This window comes from Thunnus maccoyii, chromosome 16 (genome assembly GCF_910596095.1).
Source record: "Thunnus maccoyii chromosome 16, fThuMac1.1, whole genome shotgun sequence".
In the NCBI taxonomy this organism is placed as follows: domain Eukaryota; kingdom Metazoa; phylum Chordata; class Actinopteri; order Scombriformes; family Scombridae; genus Thunnus; species Thunnus maccoyii.
In genome coordinates, this window is record NC_056548.1 from 18,183,386 (window position 1) to 18,205,395 (window position 22,010).

At 40.2% G+C, this 22,010-nt stretch overlaps 1 protein-coding gene across 2 annotated transcripts; it reads right to left on the reverse strand.

Annotated features, from left to right (window-relative positions):
- Positions 1 to 1,863: 1,863 nt before the first annotated feature.
- On the reverse strand, positions 1,864 to 20,949 carry LOC121881483 (RAS guanyl-releasing protein 1-like). Of its 2 annotated transcripts, none has more exons than XM_042389260.1 (17): positions 19,805 to 20,949; positions 16,584 to 16,738; positions 11,779 to 11,884; positions 10,276 to 10,338; positions 10,057 to 10,188; positions 9,216 to 9,369; positions 8,859 to 9,032; positions 7,915 to 8,031; positions 7,497 to 7,772; positions 7,009 to 7,089; positions 6,594 to 6,698; positions 6,308 to 6,417; positions 5,698 to 5,842; positions 5,513 to 5,549; positions 4,953 to 5,078; positions 3,348 to 3,676; positions 1,864 to 3,238 (listed from the first exon to the last, which is right to left on the reverse strand). In XM_042389260.1, the coding sequence occupies exons 2-17, from the start codon at positions 16,654 to 16,656 to the stop codon at positions 3,104 to 3,106; spliced, it is 2,163 nt and encodes a 720-aa protein (XP_042245194.1). In that variant the 5' UTR covers positions 16,657 to 16,738; positions 19,805 to 20,949; the 3' UTR covers positions 1,864 to 3,103. The 2 variants fall into 2 exon arrangements, with proteins under 2 accessions (XP_042245194.1, XP_042245193.1); XM_042389259.1 differs by lacking the exon at positions 19,805 to 20,949 and adding an exon at positions 17,353 to 17,828.
- Between the last annotated feature and the right edge of the window lie 1,061 nt (positions 20,950 to 22,010).

The following is a 22,010-nucleotide window of genomic DNA, read 5'->3' on the forward strand; positions in this document are numbered from 1 at the left end:
AAAGGGACACAGCTGAGCGATGATGTTCCTCTTGGCAAACTCCTGTACAGCCCTTCTCTTGTTATACTCTTCTGCTTTTATCAAGGTTAATTAAAATTTTCACCATGGCTTCACACAATTTTCAAGCTACTTCCAGAATGTTTTTCTTTTTTTGCAAAATGCACGCCTTTCTCTCTTCTTTAATCCTCACCACTCTCCCCCCACAGTTTCCAACAGTCTCTCTCTGCTCTTCCCTTTCACAAGGGTCCTTTGGCCATCATTAGAACTTAATGAACTCAGTTTAATAATCAAGGGAATTAGTGGAGTTGTGTTCGACAGTAGCTTTGCCGTATCCTACAGGCATTGTGGCAGATCTTCTTCGTGTTTGAAACGAGCATCTCCTGTGTGTGAAATGTGTTGTGTTCTCATTGTGTTTTCTGTGTCCCACACTCTGCTATCAGGGGGACATAATGGGATGTTCCACATCTTCCCCCTAATTAGTTTCGGAGTATGTTCAGTAGACTTAGCAGATTGAGTCAACTTATGGGTATCTCACAATGGCCCAATTCCCCCAAGTACACTGATGTCTGGGTGATAAATCATCTCTGTCTGCCTGCTGTAAATAGGCTGACTTTTGAAGTGTTGCCCACAATGTATGGAGAGCGGTGTTACGCGCTGTATCCGTTAGCCCACATGTGTCTTGCTACCTCCTTCAGGCTTAAATGCACCACAATTAATTATGTTTACATTCTCTGCTGGCTTCGTAAATGGATTTTCGACTGATATATTTATCTTTATGATGATTACTTTAACATGTCAGAGGTAAATACATTTCTCCTCTCAAGCTTGTATTACAGCCTTGATGGAAACAGCAGCTCTTGCAGGGGCATCATCCCTCGAGTTTAACACGTTCCCTCTGTCAATTTCTCTCAGCCAGCCATGATATTGGAAATTATTCTGCATTAGTGTGCATGGAGCCTGGTAGACTTCGGGTGTTACTCCCTTGCAGCTGGGTGTCACATTCAAATAGAAGTAAATTAGCTGTCGCCAATGCTAGGCTCGGGGCTGCTGCTATGCCTCAGAGACTATCCTTTTACACTAGGTCTCTGCTCACTGCCCAGCCAATGCAAGGCAACAAGTCATTATGGCACCAAGAAATGAAGATGCACAATATAATTTGAGACAAATGTCGTTTTTTTATCTGAGGATGAATTACAACTATAGAAAAGTACTGAATCACAGCACCGAGAATGTAGCAGTGTAAAAATCACCTGCTGTTTGCAGTATTGCTTGAAGAAAGCTGAAGGATTAGGTACTTGGTTTGAATCTCTGCTTCTGCTGCAGCAGACAGTTGCCCTCTCATTATCTACTGGCCAACATTGACTGTGGAGCTGGACTCATTACCAGCAGCAAAGCCCCTGGGACAGGACAGATTGGCAGATTGGTCTCCAGAGTGACACACAGCCTGTCTTGTCTCATGAATCCATTGCCCATCTTTTTTTTTCTTTTTTCTTTTTTCTCAAATAGTTCCAAAACTATGTAGACTACTATAGATGCATAAGTTTATGTGTGTAAGTCCCCTCCACTCATAATTACTGTTCCTTCATTTGGGCTGTACTGTGCAGAATGATGTATGTGCAGAGTTTCTTTTTAAATGTATCTCCTGAAGGGGGAAAGTTTCTCTCTGCTCACTGAAAATCTGAATCTAATCACATTTTCTAATTTGACAGTAATAGTCTGAGTTAAACACACAGATCCCTAATTAGGGTGCAACATTCATAGAAGTCCATGTTAGTCTTAAAGCTGTGGATCATTAGCAAGAAGCTGAAGGAATATTATTAGGCTTTACTGACACCTAGTGGTCAAAAAGTGTAACACAGGCAATGACTTTATATAGAATGTTCAGTATTTATTATCACAGTAAGAGAACAATACTGCAAGAAAGGATGGACCTTGAAATAACTAAGATGGTATATAGTGGCACCATGGATACTCTGTACAGCACATCACACATATTACAAACACATGCAATCATGACTCCCATTCACAATACAACACTGCTACAGTGGACCACAAAACAATACAGAAGACGTGTCTGCACAATAAAAATAAAAAGTATCAATATGATGTCAACACACACACACACACACACACACACACACACACACACACAAGCATAAATAATTAATTGAAAGTACCAGTATACAAAATATGCAATTATCTCACTTTTTGTATGAACTGTGTAGTGTTTCAGACAATAAATATTAACAGAAGCACTGAAAACATCTTGTGCATTGATATGAACTCAGACATTGATGCAGAGCAACAACAGGTCTGTACATCTGAGGCCATCCGGACTGTAGAAATGTCATCTGTCTGCTGCAGTTATCAGAGGAATCTTATCATTAATACTAATAATAATTCACCTGTCATATACTCCACAAAATTCTTGTTTTTTTAAAACTATTTTGCTGAATACTGCAGCCTCTGATTTCCATTTTATGTTTAACATAAATATCTAATCTCATTAATTGACCAAGAGCTGATCAAGCACATTCTTCTCTCTTGTTCCACTCTAAAATACTGAACTCTTTCATTCAATAATCCTTTGTTTTTTATAACTTTAACACAGAAAACTTGATTCCGATTGCATCTACTCTTAATAGTTGAGTACAGTGAGTAATGCTCATGTTGACGATTTTCATTCTTTGGGAGAACTATGCATATATATACACACTTCTTCAGATGTAACACTCCAACACTAAATTGGCTTTCTTAGCTTTTCATACTATGAAATAATGTTGATGTGTTTTTTTCTTTTAAAAATCAAGTTGTAAAAAGTTCTACTGTACTAATAACTGACAATAATCTTCCATACTCACCTCAAAAATGACCCTTAACTCATTATTGATGATGCACTGATTGGCATTTTTGATTGGCTAGCGACCATTATCATTAGAACACCTTGACTGGCTAGGTGAATTTAATCCCACCTTATACCATGTAATGCCAAAATGCCTGGGTCTCATTATACCGGTAAAATATTTACACTGTTCATGAGCAGTAAGTTGGATCCAGATTTATACATGCTGCCATATGGGGCAGCTCCAGTGTATGTATGTGTCTAAGAGGAGGAGTCCTCCTCCACAGGGTGGAGAGCGTGCCTCTTCAGCAGTGTCTTTAGTATCTCCACTTCCCGCTCCGCCTCCCTCAGCTTCTTACGTAGTGTCTCATTGACTTTATGGAGCCTCTGGTTGTCCTGAGAAAGACACATAATATTTATATGATGTATGGGTAAATTCAAGTACTGTGCAAAAGTACAGAGGAAATATTATCTGCTGTGGTAAAAAAAAACAACAACAACTAACCGCTTCTAGAGATTCATACACGGGTTTGTTTTCTTCGTCTGGCTCTTTGGGCTTTTGCACAATAGAAGCTCTGTTTTCCCACTTGGCACAGTGTCGCTGCTTTCTCTGGGGCACTGGGCTGGGACACGAGGTGAGAGCAGGCGACGTTGGAACCAGCAGAGCAGGCTGAAAGCGACTGGCCTCAGGGGAGGTTGCAGAAGATAGCTGGGGTCCCTCTGTCTGGGTGCCACTGTGGACTTTTCGTGGCCTTGAATGTGAGGGGACTGGGGAGTCTGGGCTCCAGTCTTTGCTGTCATCTGATAAGTAGGGGAAAGGACATTCTTCTGAACCTAGAGAGTGGGACATAAGTCATTCAAATGAGACCAACTGCAAATCCAGATTGTGAGTCATTATGTACTTAACTTTCCACTTTTCAGTTAAATTGATTTGTGTATGCTGTTATCACAAGTGTATCTCACATGAGATTCTCACAAGATCTAAGCAATAAATGACCACAAAACAAAATGACTCAGTTCATGTGTATTAAAACACAAGCCAGTCACGTAATTTGGGGAGGCGTTGTGCAAATACAGCCCCCATGTTTTTATGATGTGTATTGGTAAGTCAGTCCATATTAAGTAAAATCGAGAGTTCTTTTGTTCTGAACAGAGTAGCTTTCTCGCAGCAGGTGGGCAGCCTCAGTATTACTGTAAGTGAAACAGTTCCTAATGACAGCCGGAGGGAAATCACCCCGACAGCAGGCCCTACACTCTGCAGTTGTTTTCTTTTATCTACAGCAAACTAAAGTGAAATCATGTAAATACTGACTTTTACAGATTTCTCACAGTATAGCAGGCCTTGATTACAGGAAATACCTTAAACCTGTTGCCACCAGATGGCACATTTCATTACAGACTCATTGATCACCTTCATATTGCATGTCACTGTCCTTATAGCTGTGAGTGTACCTATGTCAGTGTATGAAATACCATGTGATGATTGGGGGGCCCGGTGCCATGGGCGATACTTCCAAAACAGAATAGACATACTTCAGCCACTAGATCCAAGTACCTATACAAGAACAAGCATGGTTGCGTTTTTTTATTGGTCTATTTATTTGTTTGTTTTGTGATATAAGGACTGTTTCAGTTTTCTGGGACTTTTATTTATTTATGAATACAGTATGAATCAGGTCATGTTCACATTTTTTATTGGATGTTTCAAATATGCAGAGGCGGTGCAATTTGCATTCAAATGCTGTAAATGCTTTGACTGCAATATATTTTTATTGTGTTATTATGAAAACGATCAAGATTTCGATAGTTACATAAAATAAACCTTACTGTGCAGATAAATAGAAAATAATTAGGCCTATCGTTGAGACCCCCCTGATATTTCATTTTGAGATTTTCAGGGGGTCCAAGGTGCCGATTAAGGGGTCCCAGACCCCCCGAGACCCTCTGTATTTCACACACTGACATGTGTAGAAACCTGTGTCTGAGAAATCTATGTGCTATTAAGTGAGCATTTATCATTATAGGTTTGATGAATGTGATGAATACTGAGTGTGTGTGTGTTTCAGTGGAAATGTTGGTGGTGGTGATGAACCCCATCACCCCAACCCACCCTCTGAAGTGCCCATGGTCACAGGAGTGGAGCTTGGTGTCGGACTGTCTGTGGTCATTTTGGTGTTCTTCTTGCACTCAAACGCCACCTGGTCCTTGCACAGCTTGTGGCAGTTCATCCCGCAGTCTGAACAGGCCAAAAGAATGTATAACATGTCAAAACAGGAACTAGCATTAGCCTAACTTCAACAACTGACTTTTCTTTGAACACTATCTGCTCTGCAAATGCAACTACCAGACCTTTGCATGCTTACTGTCAAGCAAACAAATAGTTCTCAGATCTTTTGAAGGACGGGGGAGGGGGAAAAACTGTGGCTCCGACTGCAGAAACTGTCGTTTTTTTCTTTCTTTTTCATGTGCTGCAAGGTTCAGCTCGCAAAATGCAACAGAGAAAACCACACTACACATTCTTAAGATAGCTCCTCTTTACCTGCTCCCCACAAGACAATGTGTGTACCTCTACTCAGTACGAACTTCTCGTTTAATCTATGCATGACGCTGACTGACATTTGGCCCAAGATAGACCTGCCAAAGTTGCACAAGAAAGAGCGCAATAATTACCTTTGCACCTGTATCCTTGCTTGATGACACCCCACAACTGTGAAGGAGAACATTCATATAATTGAATATCAACAAGCGAAAGCAAAACTAAAAGCAAGATTGCTGTAGATTTTGTACAGTGACAGCAATAAAGCAGTTTCTATATTTCATCATCGTCTCATCTTTCAGTTTGTGTGGTAACTTACAAATCCTGAGCAGTTGTCACAGAAGGTGGGTTTCATGTATGTGGTCTCCTGGAAGTTATGGACAAAGCCCAGACCCAGTTTGGAGCAGATGACACTGGCCCGCATGAAATAGGCTGTGATTTCCTCTCTGCTGACAAGGCCTTCCCTGGACAACCACAGCACATATACAGTGTAATTTAGTAGAGAAAATAGAGCTGTAAATGATACAGAAAACATGCAAAATGAAGAATCAATTTCAGATTTTAACTTGGTACTTTTGTGTTTGGTATGGTAGGGCCTGATTTTTTTTATGACTGAACCCACTCAACTGCCAATGTGTTAAACACTATATATCACTTTGCCAGTGTGTAATGTGAAAACTTGGTATAATCAACACTCATTTTAAGTCTTTAAGGGTATTACATGCTTTTCTGTGGTTTGTGAGCATCATATACGATTGGATGTGCATGAGAAATAAAAGAGTTAATATTTAGTGGTGCTTGTGGTTTAGTAGTGCAGCTATTTTATGTTTCCTGTTGCTACACTCATCACTACATATACCACTTTTGCTTCCTCTACTCTGAAGTCACAAATGAACTCGGAGCATGTGCGTGACCTGTCAAACACTTACTTCTCTTTGTCCATGACACAGAAGGAAAAAGGAAAGCTAGCAGCAATTTTCTCAAAGTCCTCTTGAGAAATGAAGCCGTTCTCGTCGTGATCGTAGTTCTTAAACACGGACTGTGGGAAACAAGAGACAAACACCATTGTTGCTTGACTATTAGTGAACAATAGCTGCAAGAGCAGGCTGTCAAAATGGCAGCATCCAGAAGAATAGTTAAAACAAATGATTATGGTTATATAACAGCGTTACTAAGTAGCTGTGTGGAGGCTACACTTAAATAGGAAGCACTTACATCCACCATTCTCTGCACATGTTTGCTGATGGTTCGGGGGTCAGGTTTGGGAGCCACTCCTGGTGCCCAATCCACAACCACTGGAGGTCTAGAGGGTGTGGCTGGCTGATAGAAAATTAATGATACATTAAAAAAACAAGCATGAGCATGAAGATAAACATGTAGAATATTATATATCACACAAAATCCATGCACAAACACAGATGCTACAGATGGTGGTGATCTAAGCTAACCAGCTGCTGACTGAAGTGTCATATTTAGCATTAAGATATGAGATTGGTATCAGTCTTCTCATCAGTCTTTCTAACTTTGAAAAATAAGCGTATTTCCGCTCGTATTAATATGTCAAACTATTGCTTGAATACAAAACAATAAACAGTAAAGGTGTGAATTTGTGTCTGCTTCTATCACTCACAGGTGCTTTACAGTTCTTGGGTTCCCGAGTGTAAGACAGTTCATAGATCTCATCCTCGGTGTAGTAAAGGTCCAAGGACAGCTGTAAGGAAAGAGAGAAAAGTGTTGGCACATGGGAGGAAAACAAAGAGAGAAAGAGCTCTTTGTATCCCTAAACTTCTCTTTGAAACATGTTCTGATGAGGGAAAAATGAGGTCATAGGGTAACTATTATCTCTTCATGGGCATTCTGCCGTTCAAGTACGATTAAAGCACCACACACAGATAACACAACAATACAGCAATCTGAACTCACTCTCATTCACACTCAGTCCGTCACCCACACACTTATAGATCATAGACTCTCATCACACCCACACAAGCGCAGACAATCCACATGCTGTAACACACTCATTTGCATCTGTGCTTGCGTTCACAACAATCTAGTGAATCACCCGAGGCTACATAAAAACTGAAATGTGTCGATAAGTTGCACTGAAAGGTGCATTACCGTAAGCAGATGGACCAGGTCCTTGTTAGCGTCCAGCTTGGGTGGGATCTGCTGGAGCTGGATCAGCTCGTTAATATGGCTGTAGAGTGCCTGGAGCTTCTGGACATTCACCTTGTTGTCCTCAACGTAGTCTGACATGGCCTCATTGACCGAAATCAGGTCTTTGAGGTGGACGCCAAGGATAGGGATTTTAAAACCTGTACACCTGTTGTAAGCTTGTCTATAGTTGTCATAGTTTCTGCAGGAGGACAGCAGGTCTGTCATCTCATTCAGTACCTGAGGGGTAAAAAGGGCGGCTGTCACTTAATTCTCATAAGATAGTAAAATATCTTGTTCTTCCCTGTAATAATACACGTGATAAAATCTTTAGCTTCAGCTCTTAAATCAGCTGGATCTTATGCCGCTAGTTGTCTGTTACCTTGGTGACCTCACTGGGCACATGTGAGGTGGTGTCCTTCAGTCTGGAGATGGAGCTGTGACAAAGCCCTCCCACCACCGCCATTAGTGTGTTGTAGTTGTGCATAAGATGTAGACACTGGTGGATGCACACAAAAAGCACACATATCAGTCCATCCACGCACACACACATATAAACACGCACAATTAAACTTGTTCCAGGTAGCCCTGGTTATATAATGCACAACGCTGCAGTTACATAAGCCACTTATATTGTTGGTTTTTTCTTGCCGTGCGCTGATATCTCACTCTTTTTTGGAAGTGCTTTTCCCTCTCTTTTCAGTTCTCTAATTCATGCTGTCACTGGAGCATTATGGTGTGAAATTCATTTCCACACCCATGGGTTTTGAGGTTGACAGCAGTGAGCAACAGCAGACTGGTGCATTAGTGTTACAGTGCAAGAGGTCCTCCAGGGTAAAAGCCCGTCTAACGGCTCCCTGAAGCCAGCACAACACTTCTCAGCAGGCTGCATGCAGCCTCACACTGGAGTGGTTTAACAAGCAAGGTCTTATCAGCGACTGCACTCACGAGTCATTCTTCTCTTTTCCACTTCCACAAACTCCTCAAAATCTAAGAGTGTTCCTCTTGATAACTCCATCAGCTTATATTCAGTTAATATTTTTCTATTGGTAAACTCTTTTGATACGCTAAAAGCCTGCAGCAGAGCTCTTGAGAATCATTACCAGCTCTCTGTGAATGTGCATTATGCAACTGACAATTAAGCAGCATCTATAGTGTTGCTCAGAATGTGACAATAGACTGTCATTAGTTGGATAAGGTGTGTGAACAATAGCACGTAGATGCAAGCAAAGAGGAAATGTGTCAAACACGGTTCCTTTTTTTTTTTTTTTTGGCTAAACATGGAACAGAAGTGTGAGAGTAGTAGTGTGGGGTTGATTTAACTACCTGTGCTACGTGGATAAACTTGGTGAAAACCTCAGCTCTCAGCTGAGCTGTCGGCCTGCTCAGCACCATCAGCTGAACCCACTGGGAGATACCATTACACAGGGCGATGGAACGCTCCATCACAGGGATGTCCTTCATGCAGCAGTTGCGAATATAATTCTGATAGTCTGCAAACTGGTGGTGGGAGCAGAGAGAGGAGGATAAATAGATGCACGGAAACTGTGAGGCATTTCCTTTGGTGGAGGAAATAACCTAATGGTTCTTCGAAGTTCATGAGGAAGCACGTCAAATAAACAAATCATCAATGTCCAAAAGATTTGAATGGTCTTTTATGTTGATATGAGTGTGTATACTCACTGATATCCTGCAAAAGGACTTAAACTCCAGGAAGGTGAGATGCTCAGCCAACTCAATGGGCTCCAGGTGGTCAAAAAGAAGAGAGACTTTCCTCTTTTTACTGCTGTTAGCTTTGATCTTCTGGCTGGCCTTCCACGACCAGTCCCGCTCATTTCTAAAGTATAACATGACCACATTCACTATTAGCAATGTAAAATGCTATGAGTGATATAGTATTAGTAAATTACTATTGCTTTAGACTTAAGTTTCAACATGAATTTGTTTGTTGACAGCCATTATTCAAAGCTACATTTGAACACTATTTTGGATTTTAGTCAAGATCTTAACACTCAAAATGAGGACATATAGAGGCAACAGCACTGCATGAACCATTGACATATTGTTGAAAATATATTTCCCAAACTAGTTCGTAAATGTCTTGCCAATAAAGCTTTAAGTGGAACAAAAACAATTCCAATACCTTCAATGAATTACATGTAAATTTTGCATAAAACAAGGCACAAAGCATTTTGATTTTTTTTCGATGTAACAGCACAGTCGTGAATTGTACATTGTGGATATGAAACTTTTACTAAATACTTTGTAGTCAGGTGTGACATATAGTCATTAAATGAATCACTGGAACAAGAAAACACAGAATATACATATACTGTATATGTGATGTCAAACAGTGTGAAAAAAACAGTTTACTCTTACTTTGAAGCTACTTTAGAGGCTTCAAAGTTATTCTTCAAAGTTCTGTGTTCTTGATCGTGACTGTTGAGTACTTTCCATGACCAAACTGAGAGTCATGTGTAGGCCTAATGTCTCAGTTGACAGCTGGTCAGAGATTAACACTTACATCCATTTGGTCTCTAGGAGAGAGCAGAGATGCTCCTGTCCCTGCTCTCTGATCAGCTCCCGGAACTGGTCCAAGCTGTCTGACAAGCTGTGGTGCAACCGGAACATCACCCAGCATTCCTGGATCCAATGCCTGGAAATCAGAGATGAGACTATGTCAGTGATGTGAAACATACAGCTTAAGTTAGACTGTAAAACTATATAAATGTGTTAAACTGACTTGACGAGGTAGCATATCCTCTGGCACTCTGTTGGCTGCTCGTTGTCCATCGCTGTTTTAAATGTAATGACTTTAGATAAGGAACTGATGACTGTTGACTGATAAGGGAGTCAGCTTGTCAGTAAATCTGCTGATCTACAATATTATCTAGCATAGTTATCTTTTAAGTAAAAAAAAAAAAAAAAGTGAAAATATGGTTGATTCGACTGCAGAGTTTCTTTTGTAGAAACAACTCATTAATAAAAGCCTCCAGCAACTAAACTAAAAGGCAAACAGAAGTGACATTTGGTAATGTGGGAGGAGGTGAGTGCATGAAGCAAAACTCTGATGAGCATCACTGAATGAATCATACTGGCACACAGAAGTAAGTGAATAATAAATATACTGTAGAACAACTGTTGATTAATATCCATGTGTTTCTGGCAGCACTCCGATCATGTTTTAATCAATGTTGTCAGCCCATAAAGTCTGATTCATTTATTATTACTTCAATTAGCACATGTTGACCACAGAACACTTTCCTGTGAATTTATATACAGTACACACAAAAGCACTTCCTTGTTTTATGAAGTGGCTTTTATAAATAGACTGACACTATGGCTCTCCATTGGCAGAAATCAGTTTCAAGAGATGCACATAAAAAGGCTGATTGCGTCATGGGAGCAGAAGAACTGCCCACGCAATCTCAAGGCCAGACTGTGATGAAGGCTGTTAATGGCCCCCGTCTCTTCCCCTAATCCTAACACACACACCGAATTTATTTGATGTATCCTTTTGGGTCTTGGGCTCAGAATGAGAGAGTTAAAAATAGCGGAGGGGCATTCGGCGTTGTGTGCGCTCTGACGTTGGTTTGTGAGAGCAGGGGCCTCTTTAAGCAATAGAGAGTCTGTGTTTATATATAGTTGAAGAGGACTTGTATGTGAAAGAGGCAGAGGTAATTAACACCTGAAACCCCAAGGCTGCTTGCCAGGCCAGTAAGGTCCTCTGAGAGGCTTCATGACGCCACCGCTGTTTCCTGAATGGAAGCCTAGATTACAGGCCCTCCACTCAAGTCACAAGACACTACAAAAACCATGTTTTTTTCTAGCTGTGAAGAGGAGAAAATGAAAGAGATGGAATCAAACATTTTGAAAGAGAGCAGATACATGATGGTGATAGACTCCCTGTTATCGAATGCATGATACACCGGGCCTAGATTGAAGGAAATGTACAGCTAAAAATGGCAGAGATGGAGACAGAGATGTAAAGGGTCTACAGCAACTGACAGCAGGAGTAAACACGACACATGCCACATTTAACACGGACAGCTACAGGCTGCATTGTAAGCCAAGTACGAGCTTGATTGCCCGTTGCTGTTGACAACCAAACGAAAGCAGCACACAGCAGATCCAGTGATCTGAACCCATGTTACAGTGCACTGGCCAATTGTAAGCACCAATTGGCTAATGCATTTTTGAATCATCTGGCTGTATAATAGTTTTATGCTGGACTATTGAAGGATATAGAGTGATGAGTTTATCTAGCAGATCACTGGAGGAGATGAGGAGACGGTGCATGGTCAGGGTGATGTTCAACAAGTGGCTGCTCCCACATACACAACCATCCGAGTCTGCAAGACAAAAACAGACATATTGAGTGTACCATAATTTCTACAAAGCTGAGCGACATCGCCTATTACAAGACAACATGTCATGCCCTTAAAATAAAACTTGCACCAGTTACGTGGGGTTTCACTCGTATAAGTGGTATCGGCAATGTTTTCTCATACCATCCCCTCATAGGGTCAGTTATAGTCATCTGTAAGGCTCAATGGAAGTGTGTAGCATGTTTTATGGACATACTCTTCTTCTTTAGTTAAAAGTGAAAACTGGAAAGACATCTTTTAAATTTAGTAAGAAAAGTAAAAGATGAAAGAAAAAAGTAAGTTTAAAGATCCCCTTCAGACATGTATTAGGACATATAAAACTACTCTGCTTGGAAATAATGTGTCTGATATGGTTTTTCCACAAAAAAAAGTATAATTACCACTTTAAAATCCCTAAAATGGCATTCACTCCTTCTCCCTCATTGAAATTTACAGTCTAAAAAAAATTACAATCTATAAATATGCAAATATATTTTATTTCAGATGTTAAACTGCTGGACACAAGATTCACTGTAAAGTCCATTCTCAGTGTTTGATGGACAAACTGTTCTTCACAAATACTCTAATGATTATGTACATAGTGCTTCATATACAGTGAGCTGAGAAGGAGAAGAAGAGTAAAGAAAGAAGATATAATAGTTTAAAAACCTCAGTGGTGTCTTTGCAAACCATAACGTAGATATGTCCAATAATAGAGAGGAGTAGGTTAACCAGGTGAAACACCAACTGTATACACTCATAATATCCACCAACCCCATCTCTGCAAATCTGCCTTTTCCTCCGAGTGTGTGAACCTCTGCGGCTTGATTGTCTCACTACCTTAGTCGCTTCCTTTTTCCTTGCATATATATCACTTCCTTTCTTTGTGACCAGTGCACCTTTCCTTATCTTGGTTGTCTGGGTCTACACTAGTACAACTGACACCTTGAGACCCACAGAGCGAGGAACTTTCATGTCAGCTTCTTTAGGAAAAAGAACTACAATACAAGTGTAACAAAATATTACATAACGTCACAACGCCAGCTCTGAGTTGAAATTGCAGAAAACGCATTTTTCTACCTACTTACGTGAAGTAACACAACGTTTATCTTCTGTAAGACTTAAAACACTGCTGCATGAGGTGAATTAGTGGTTGACATAAAGAGGAAGATTGACTGCATGTTTGGATATATGATTTATATATACCAAGGGAAATTTTAGGCTGTGTACCTCTTCCTTCTACAGCCACAGACAAACTGTAGAGAATGAACACTGAAGAGACTATTGTTCAGTGTTCACACATTGTTCAGTTCACACACATGAAGTACGTGGATGAATTCTGAAGTCTTGTTCCCCTTTAAGGTTTCTTAACACTATCAAGGACATCAGGCGTCTGTGGACCCACTTTTAAACCATATCACCTTGGAAATATCTCAGATGCCATGGCAACATGTTTTCTAATCTTTGTTATCTGTAAGCAACTGGCCACTCCAGCCGCAGCTGACTAATCCAGCCCTCATATCCTGCATGGGGTGTGTTTCTGTTTGTAACACGCAGCCAACTAAACCCAGCGAATGTCAATGATCTCACCGGTTAAGTCAATAAGAGAGTAAAAGAGACAAGTGAAACAATATGTGGTATATTCAAAATGACACAGCTGGTAAAGTATTAAAGCTTCTGTTTGGTTACAACACATTTATACAAAGCATTTCTTCTTAAACCCAGTTATTAGCCTGTTTTTACTTTAATTATCAATCTACACTCATGTTTTAGTTCACATTATGGTTACAGTTACAGTGTGAATCAGCCAAAGTGAGACCTATGGCAAATGCACAACAGGAAGTCATGACTCTCCATCAGGTAAACAATTGCTCAATCCTTTTTTTCACAACTTTCCAACCACTAACCCTCCCTGTGCCGGGTTAATTGCCGGAGGAAATCCTCTCTGGACTGTCTGTTACTGACTGGAAAATTAGGAAAGCTGCTGCCTGCTGCACTGTAACTGTACAGTACTGTATGATGATAAACATGGCTGAGGGCACGCAGCACCTGGCTTACTTCTGAGGTTATCTCAGACATTCATCAGCCGTTCCAAATATGCGTGTCGCTTTTCCTTGTTTTGACAGAGGCTATCAGACTGGTTGGTCCCTTTGTTTTAGAGGAATCCAAGTCAGATACAGGATGATGGTTATCGCTCCGTACTCAAAACAAACTTCTCCATAATAACTCAAGACTCACTGTAACTTTATGATTAACACTGTTTGCATCCACACTTTAAAGCAGTGATACTTCTGCACTTGCCAGGGGACACATGGGCTCAACTAATTTGATTTACAATTTGATTTAAAAAATAAATAGATAAATAAATGTTATATATATTCATAGTGTTAGCTGACTCCACATGCCAAGTCAGCTAAACACTAACACTGCATGACTAAGAGTGCATGAAAACTACTAGCAAGTGAGGAGAGGTGTTGAAACAGCTAAAATAATGTATAGACCTACTTTTATATGTAATGGATATGGTTAAAATAGAAGACTAAATGTAATGGATATTCAGTTAAAATAGTTAGCTTAAGGTAATGGATAAAATGGTTTGCTAAAAGTAATGAATAAACTATTGAAATAGTTAGCTAAAAGTATTGAATAAATTGTTGAAATAGTTAGATAAAAGTAATGAATAATCTATCGAAACTGTTAGCTAAAAGTATTGAATAAACTGCTGAAATAATTACCGAAACGTAATAAATAATCTGTTGAAACAGCTAAAAGTAATAAACTGTTGAATAAACTGTTGAAACTATTAGATAAAAGCAATGAATAAACTGTTACAATAGTTAACAAGTAATTGTTGAAGTAGCTAAAAGGAATGGATAAATGGATTAATAGTTAGCTTCAAGTGATGGATAAATGATCAAACCTTCTGGCTTTTAGCTGCCACTCCAAGTAGCCTAGTAGTGTATACCATCCACGCTTATATCTTAAATAGTTAAATAACAGTTTAAAATCCATTCAAATGAGCACATTTGTACATGACAGGTGAAGGCGTACTTGAGTTTGTCTCACAGGGCTGTCAGTGTCCATCTCACAAAAAGCTCTAGCTGCCTTAGAGGCTGGGGGCTTTCTATAAGGTCAAAAGAAAAACTTACATTCTCACTGTAAGACACTACATTTAGAAGCATTTTGCTATCTACAACTTACATAGGCCTACTGCTTTACAGATAGCTTACAGATTTCATATCTCATAAAAATTAAAAACTGTATTTACAAACTAAATGTAACCTGTAACATACAAGAAACTGTATATGAATTAGGTTGGCACTGGGCACATTGTGACTGTGCAGTGCAGTCCAGTGTGGTCTAGGGAGAAGGATGACGTCAACAGCTATTGATCCACACCTCATAGTGCTCTGCATTTCAAAGGCTGGTCAGCATCTGAGGACCACTGTTTGGGGAGCTGACCTTTCGGCGCAGCCAGGCTTGAAGCTGCCATCAGGTAATCCTTCAAATAGCTCTTACGTGCACTCTCACATTTGAAAAGGTGGCAGGACTCATGGACCTTGGGGGTTCGCCTGTGATGTGGGCCAGGAGGAGCTAGACTGTGCTCCATTTTATCAGGAGAAGCCATTCAAGGAAAACCCCAGTCGTGACATACTGTACTGTTATGACTGTGAGATACCATCTGGAGCATGTGGACAGTGATCTCATATTTTGCATAGTGAAACTAAAATTGCTTTTTTAAACCAAGTGTTCAGAGCACTGTATGATATTGATTGCATTACATGAATCTTTAGCTCTTCTCCTGGTGAATTCTATTCCCTTCATTTCATCACGATGACTCGTACATCTGAAATGAGCGGCAGGCTGTCATTACTGCCCAGTCCTATCTCTCTACTGATAAATGTAGTTATGGGATGTCATTTTATGTGCAGCCCATTGTAACACCTCTCCATTGCTCCATTTGTGTAACCAGGCAACTGCAATTTGAAAGCTTCTCTCTTCAGAGACGCAATCACCATAACTCTGAGAGCACTCCAGACAACTTGATGAAGCCAATGATCTTTGCTTGATTGATCCAACTACAGCCTACTCAATCACTGCTGTCCTTTTTTTCTTAAAAAAAAAAAAAAAAAAACACCCTCCACCATATGGCAACATTATTACATCTTGCAGGCAGTGAAATAGTACTGCATTAATTGACATATTCAAGCAATCCTCAAAGAAATCCTCCACATTTTTAAATCACATGAAGCAAAAACACAAAACCAGAGTGGCAAGCATCAGTGGGATTGATTTCATCTTTAAATCATAAAATCCTACATTAAACAAAAACAAATGCAGCTACTGCAGTAAGAAAATCCATTTCACCTTCAAATGCAAAGCTCCTTTTGTTAAGAGGCCTGTCCAAACTAGCCAGAGATTTGTAGGAAAATACCATGAAAAGGATGGAAAAATCAGAGACTTCTAAAGAATTACAATAGAAAGATGTGATCTTACATAAACCACCGTTTGGCTTTTCCATGTGGGTTTATAATCTTATCGGTTCCCAGTGACAGACTAGCAGCACAAGTCTGTTTAAAAAAAAAAACGTTTCAACGTGCTGCATTCAATTCAAACTTCTGTGCTCCTACTGTGTACTTCAGTATTTCAACTCTGGTGCCAAGGCAGGTCAGCGTGGACTTACCGAAGACCTGCACACAGGCCTGGACGAGCTCCTCCCAGCTCGCCCCTTTGGTGAGGGGTCCCAGGGACATCATGGATTTACCCGGGGCGGTCTGGGCCGGGCTGGGTTTGTGGAACCTGTGAGGACGGCCTGGAGGAGAAACTCTAGACCTGGGGCTGCACACCAACAAAAAGAAGAGTGAGGGGGAGGAGGGAGGGACAGAAGGGCTTGTGATAATGAAAGTGTTTTTCTCAATTGTGTGTGTGTGAAGATTTATCTTTTATATTTGCTCTCGTGTTTCAGGCCATTATCTTAAGAGACAACATATTATATTTATTACACGTATCAATGGATTTGTTAAATAATCATAAAAAAAGTAGAGCTATTGTTTGAATTCAAGAAACCACCCTGGGATTTTGCTATTCATTGTTCTCATTTCCTTCCTTTAACTTGGGGAAATACCGGTTGATTGCGGACATCCAGTTTATTCTGTTGAATGACCAGTAAACAATTTGTTTTAAAAATATGCAGGTAGGTGTAGCAGCTTAGAAAGTAACAACAAATCAGGTTAAGGAGCCTATTACACTTGTGTGTAAAATAGCACCAGTTTTGATTTACTCACCGTTTTGGCACGAATTCAGACAAACATCTGCTTATTTACCTCTAAGTATGAAACAACATAACTCTGACAAATGAAATAATCATGTTACTGTTCTAATTATGCGCACGTTTACTAAAATCACACCAAAAACTCCCCAGTAAAAATCCGTGAAGAGATTGTCTGACTTACGCATCTTCCTTTCCCTTTTCGTCCGTCGCTACACTTTCGTTTTGGCTGTTTTCTTTTGATTGACATCCCATGGCGAGATATTGGGCGACGAGCGGCTGAACTAGGCTGTCCATCTGTGTTCTCCTCGATGGGAGCATTTCATCGCTCTGCTTGGCTCAGTGCGCCTCCGCGGTCTCAGCAGCATTGTGCTGACTCGTCAATGAACATTACACAATTAAGATTCACCCAGTTTGTCCGTGAGTGGGCGGCCGCGCTGCCGGGCTTGTCACTCACTGAGAGTGGGCTAAGTACTTCACCAGTCGTCACCACTTGCTTCACAAGTCATGTTCCTACAGGTTTATACTCTACAACTGTGATCAGGAATGTAGTTTGGTCGGTGTCTCTCTTGAGGAGGGAAAATCCAACATTTTACTATTACCTCACTCACTTTGAAATTGTAATAAGGATTATTAATTTGATCACATTTCTGCCTCCCAACTCGAGACTCCACACCCACACCCTTATGCTGTCCCGTATCAAATCATATTCACCCAAAAAAAAAAAAAAAAAATCTCATTAGATTCACTCAAAACCATGCAGGGTCTCTTGGGGGTGCAGAACTGTGAGATGTGATTCCCCCTGTAGTTTATTTTTTTCTGTTCAGTCTGCAGAACAGGAAAAGGGTGGACCTTCCTCTAAAGATGTAGGTTCCATTATGAGAGATAAACCGTACCATAGGTGGTCCACATAGGATGTTTTCTTAAGTCTTTGAACTCCTTTATGGAGTCTGCTGACTCTTGTTATACTTTTCCAGGTGGTGAACAGAGACATCAGACATCATACCAGTGAATAACAAGAGGTTGGTTAACATTGGATTCCAAGTGAGACATTCAAGGGCCATAAAACTGTGCTGATTTACAGATTATAAATCTACTACCTACTATAGAACTACTGAATAAAACTGTGACTCAAAACATAACTGGTGTGTTTCCCTAAGGAAGGAAAGACACCCAAACACATCTAAGTTTTAAAATAATATTCTTTAATGAAATTAAGAAATTGAGAATATTTTTCGTACTCTTTTCTTTTTTAGATTCACTCTCCTCCACAAAAATCTCTCCTCAATTCAGCCTGCAATAGATGTAAACATCATTACATGTAATATAACTGGAACTGCAATTAATCACAGCTTTTATTTGGCCATTAAACATAGAATTTAACCAAAAGGAAATTTTGCGAAATTAGCTCTGGAGCTTTGCGTATGCCCTTTTCCATTTTTCTACTAATTCTAACTGAGTATAACCTCAGGAGGAGCAATACCCACCGTAGGCCAAAGCATATAAGGTGCATACACTTTGAGATAAAATCCCATAGTGAACTCCCTTTGGTTAGGTGTTGGCCACACAGTTTGGATTCATGTATTTCCAGGCAGAGTGAAGTCATGAGAACCTGTATTAACAGCTGTCTAGTTCTGATAAGATAATATGTCTGTTCCCTTTTCTGTCGCTGCTGTTATCAGGCTTGACAGTGATGCCTTAAGCCTGCCCCCATGTGGCTACAGGCACATCTAAATCTGAGATCATATTTTTTGTCATGACATTAAGCCCCAGCCCAATAGGTTCACAGAAATCTACTGCTGAAGTCGAAATAAAGATTGCCACATTTCATATGAGATTTCCAAAAATAAGCAGCATTAGCACTTGGGGTTTGTGCTACCTTTGACCATTGCCTCTTGTGACCAGTGAGTTTCCACCCCACCTTTAACCAACAATAAAGTCCTGATAAGGAAATTTAAATGTAGACAAGGACAAAAGGACATGTACTTCTGCTCGAGGAGTGAGTTGATTAAACTTATTCTAATCCTGTTAAACTTATCTCTCTTATACAATAACACTGTGTAGATCCTATCCAGCATTTTGTACAGACCTCATGCAAAGTTACCAAAGTCAACCGTCTCTGTGTGAGGGTTTTAACTAATGTCGTTATTCTAATTCTCATTATTTAACATATTATTCTCTAAATCATTGTCTTTACTTAGGGATGTACTGCAGGCATACACACACACAGAGCACTGACAACACCCTACAGGCTCACAAATAAGCATACATACAGACATACTGTATATATGGTTGGATAATGCTCACAGTTGTGGATCACAGTTAATTGTCATTTTATGCAGATTTTTATCATCAGATGAATGCTGTCAGAAAATTGTCAGACTTTCAAATTCTTGTTAAGAGTGAAAGACCTGGGGCTGAAGCCACGCCAGTAGATATTTTGAGTTATTTACTGACCACCTGGGAACATACTGGCCTTTGGCCACAATACCATGATAGCTAATATGGACATTTTCAGCATATAGAAATAAAGCAACTTGCTAGAAACCAGTAAAATTAGGCTACTGTTTACAGGTGAATCTACATGCAACAATCATTTTTGCATTTCCAAAACTTTACTTTCTACTATATGTCACCTTTGATAGATGTCAGCCCTGGGTAGTTTCCCTTAGCTCGTGGGAAAATGAACATTCTCCATCCATTACTTCTGCAATTCGTACAGTTTAAGGAACAAAAACAACACATGACACACCCATGCCCACACATCTCACTGATGACGTCGCTCAGAAACAGCCTACATCCATGCTATAAACACATTCTTTGTAATTTATTATTCAACTTAATTATCAATATAAGTACACATGCATACACACAATGAGCAAACTGATCATATCAAGGATACTACCTGGGTGAAAAACACAAATTGGAAAAGTTAAAATAATTCATTAGGCCTATGTGCATAACAACCAGCGGATCCTCCCACAACACAACTCTCTTTAATTTACATAACACTACATACAAAACATATGATATACTCCGTTATATGTAGAGCGAAAAAACAAACAAACAAGGAAATGACATAAAATGAAAATAAAACATTATGTGCATAGCAACCAGAGGCCTAGACTAGTTAGCTTTAGCATATCTAATTAGACTAGTATTAGCATCTTGGCTAAATATTTTTGGGGGAAATATATTGCTCAAAGGACAAAAGAAATGCATTTTACTGTGTGCAATTTCTGTTTTCAAATCTGGCCAGTTAAGCCTGTAAAATGTTTATGGGGTTACCTGGGTTTTGGTTATCTATGGAGTTGGGAGGGTGTGACAACTATGGTGTGAACTCTGCGGCTTCACTGTGAGGACGGAACTACTGCAGTGCTGTTGCGTTAGCTGATGTTAGCTGGTGATGGTCAGTGAATAACTTCTAAACCTAGGCTGGCTATAGTTTAACAAAGCCTCGTTTTCTATTTCTACACATTTTAAATGCTGAAAATGCGACATGTCGGTGTCGCGGGAGACTTTGAAATTGATACGTTTGTTTGACAGGGCTGCTATGCGTAAATTAATGTCATTACTTTGTCAATAAGTGATAAGTAACGGTAATTGATGACTTTTTGAGTAACTGTCCAAAGTTGTGCTGCACCACGCTTGTGGAACAGCCTTCCTAACCGTCTGAGGGCAGCTCAGACCCCAGACTCTTTTAAAACAAGCTTAAAAACCCTTTTATTCAAGAAGGCTTTTTCATCTTAACTCTTGTTAACTTCTTTATATTAACAGTATGTTTTAACACTGTAGCACTTTGAGATTCTCTGTGAGTGAAGAGTGCAGTACAAATTACACACATTTTTAAAAATGTATTTTATCTTCTGTAAATGTAAGCAGAAGACATTCATCGTGAGACATAACTCACATACACATTTAGCCGTGTATTTAACATTTAGTTTGCAATTACATTAAAACATTTTATTATTTATTTATCTTTCAGAATACTGCAGAAAACGAAAAAATGCAATCAGACAGAAAGAAAAACACATGTGGAAGGAGAGAGAAAAAGGGAAGGAGAAGAGAGAAAGGCTGAGGAGGATCGAACAAGGACAACTGGAAGAGATGGAGGGAGGGAGAAAGGAGCAGGAGGAGAAAGAGAGACAAGAGAGGATGGAGAGGAGGAGGAAGGCAGAGAGAGAGAGGCAGGAGAGACAAGAGAGGGAAGAAACTGAAGGACAGGAGAGGATGGAGAGAGAAAGGGTGGAGTGGGAGGAGAGAGAGAGATTGGAGAGGAGGTAGGAGAGAGAGAGAGACAGGAACAGGAGAAGAGAGAGAGGGAGGAAATTAAATGACAGGAAAGGACTGAAAGGAGACAAAGGAGGAAGGAAGAGAGAGAAAGACAGGAGAGGGAGGAGAGAGACAGGAGTAGGAAGAGAGAGAGATAGGAGAGGGAGGAAACTGGAACAGGAGAGGACTGAAAGGAGAAAAGGGAGGGGAGAGAAAGACTGGAGAGAGAGAGGAGAGAAAGATAGGAGCAGGAAGAGAGAGACGAAAGGGAGGAAATTGACAGGAGAGGGAGGAAAGAAAAAGACAAGAGAAGGAGGAAGATGGAGGAAAGAGAAAGACAGGTGTGAGAGGAGAAGGAAAGACAGGAGAGAGAGGAGAAAGAGAGACAGGAGAAGGAGGAGAGAGAAAGGCTGAAGTGGGAGAAGGAGGAGAGGGAGGAGAAAGAAAAGCAGAAGATGGAAGAGAAGACAGAAAGCAAAGATTCAGTTCCAAAGAAGGGACTTGTGTCAAAGCTGAAAATGCGGTGCCTCAAACACCAGAAGGACCAAATCATCAAAGCGGTTTCCAAGA

Coding starts and splice junctions, on each gene's coding strand:
- LOC121881483 (XM_042389259.1), bottom strand. CDS start 17,489: ATGCTCCCATCGAGGAGAACACAGATGGACAGCCTAGTTCAGCCGCTC. Junction 8,032..8,858: donor AGTTTATCCACGTAGCACAG/GTAGTTAAATCA, acceptor TGCATCCACCAG/TGTCTACATCTTATGCACAA. Junction 5,843..6,307: donor TGTGTCATGGACAAAGAGAA/GTAAGTGTTTGA, acceptor GTGGTTGTCCAG/GGAAGGCCTTGTCAGCAGAG.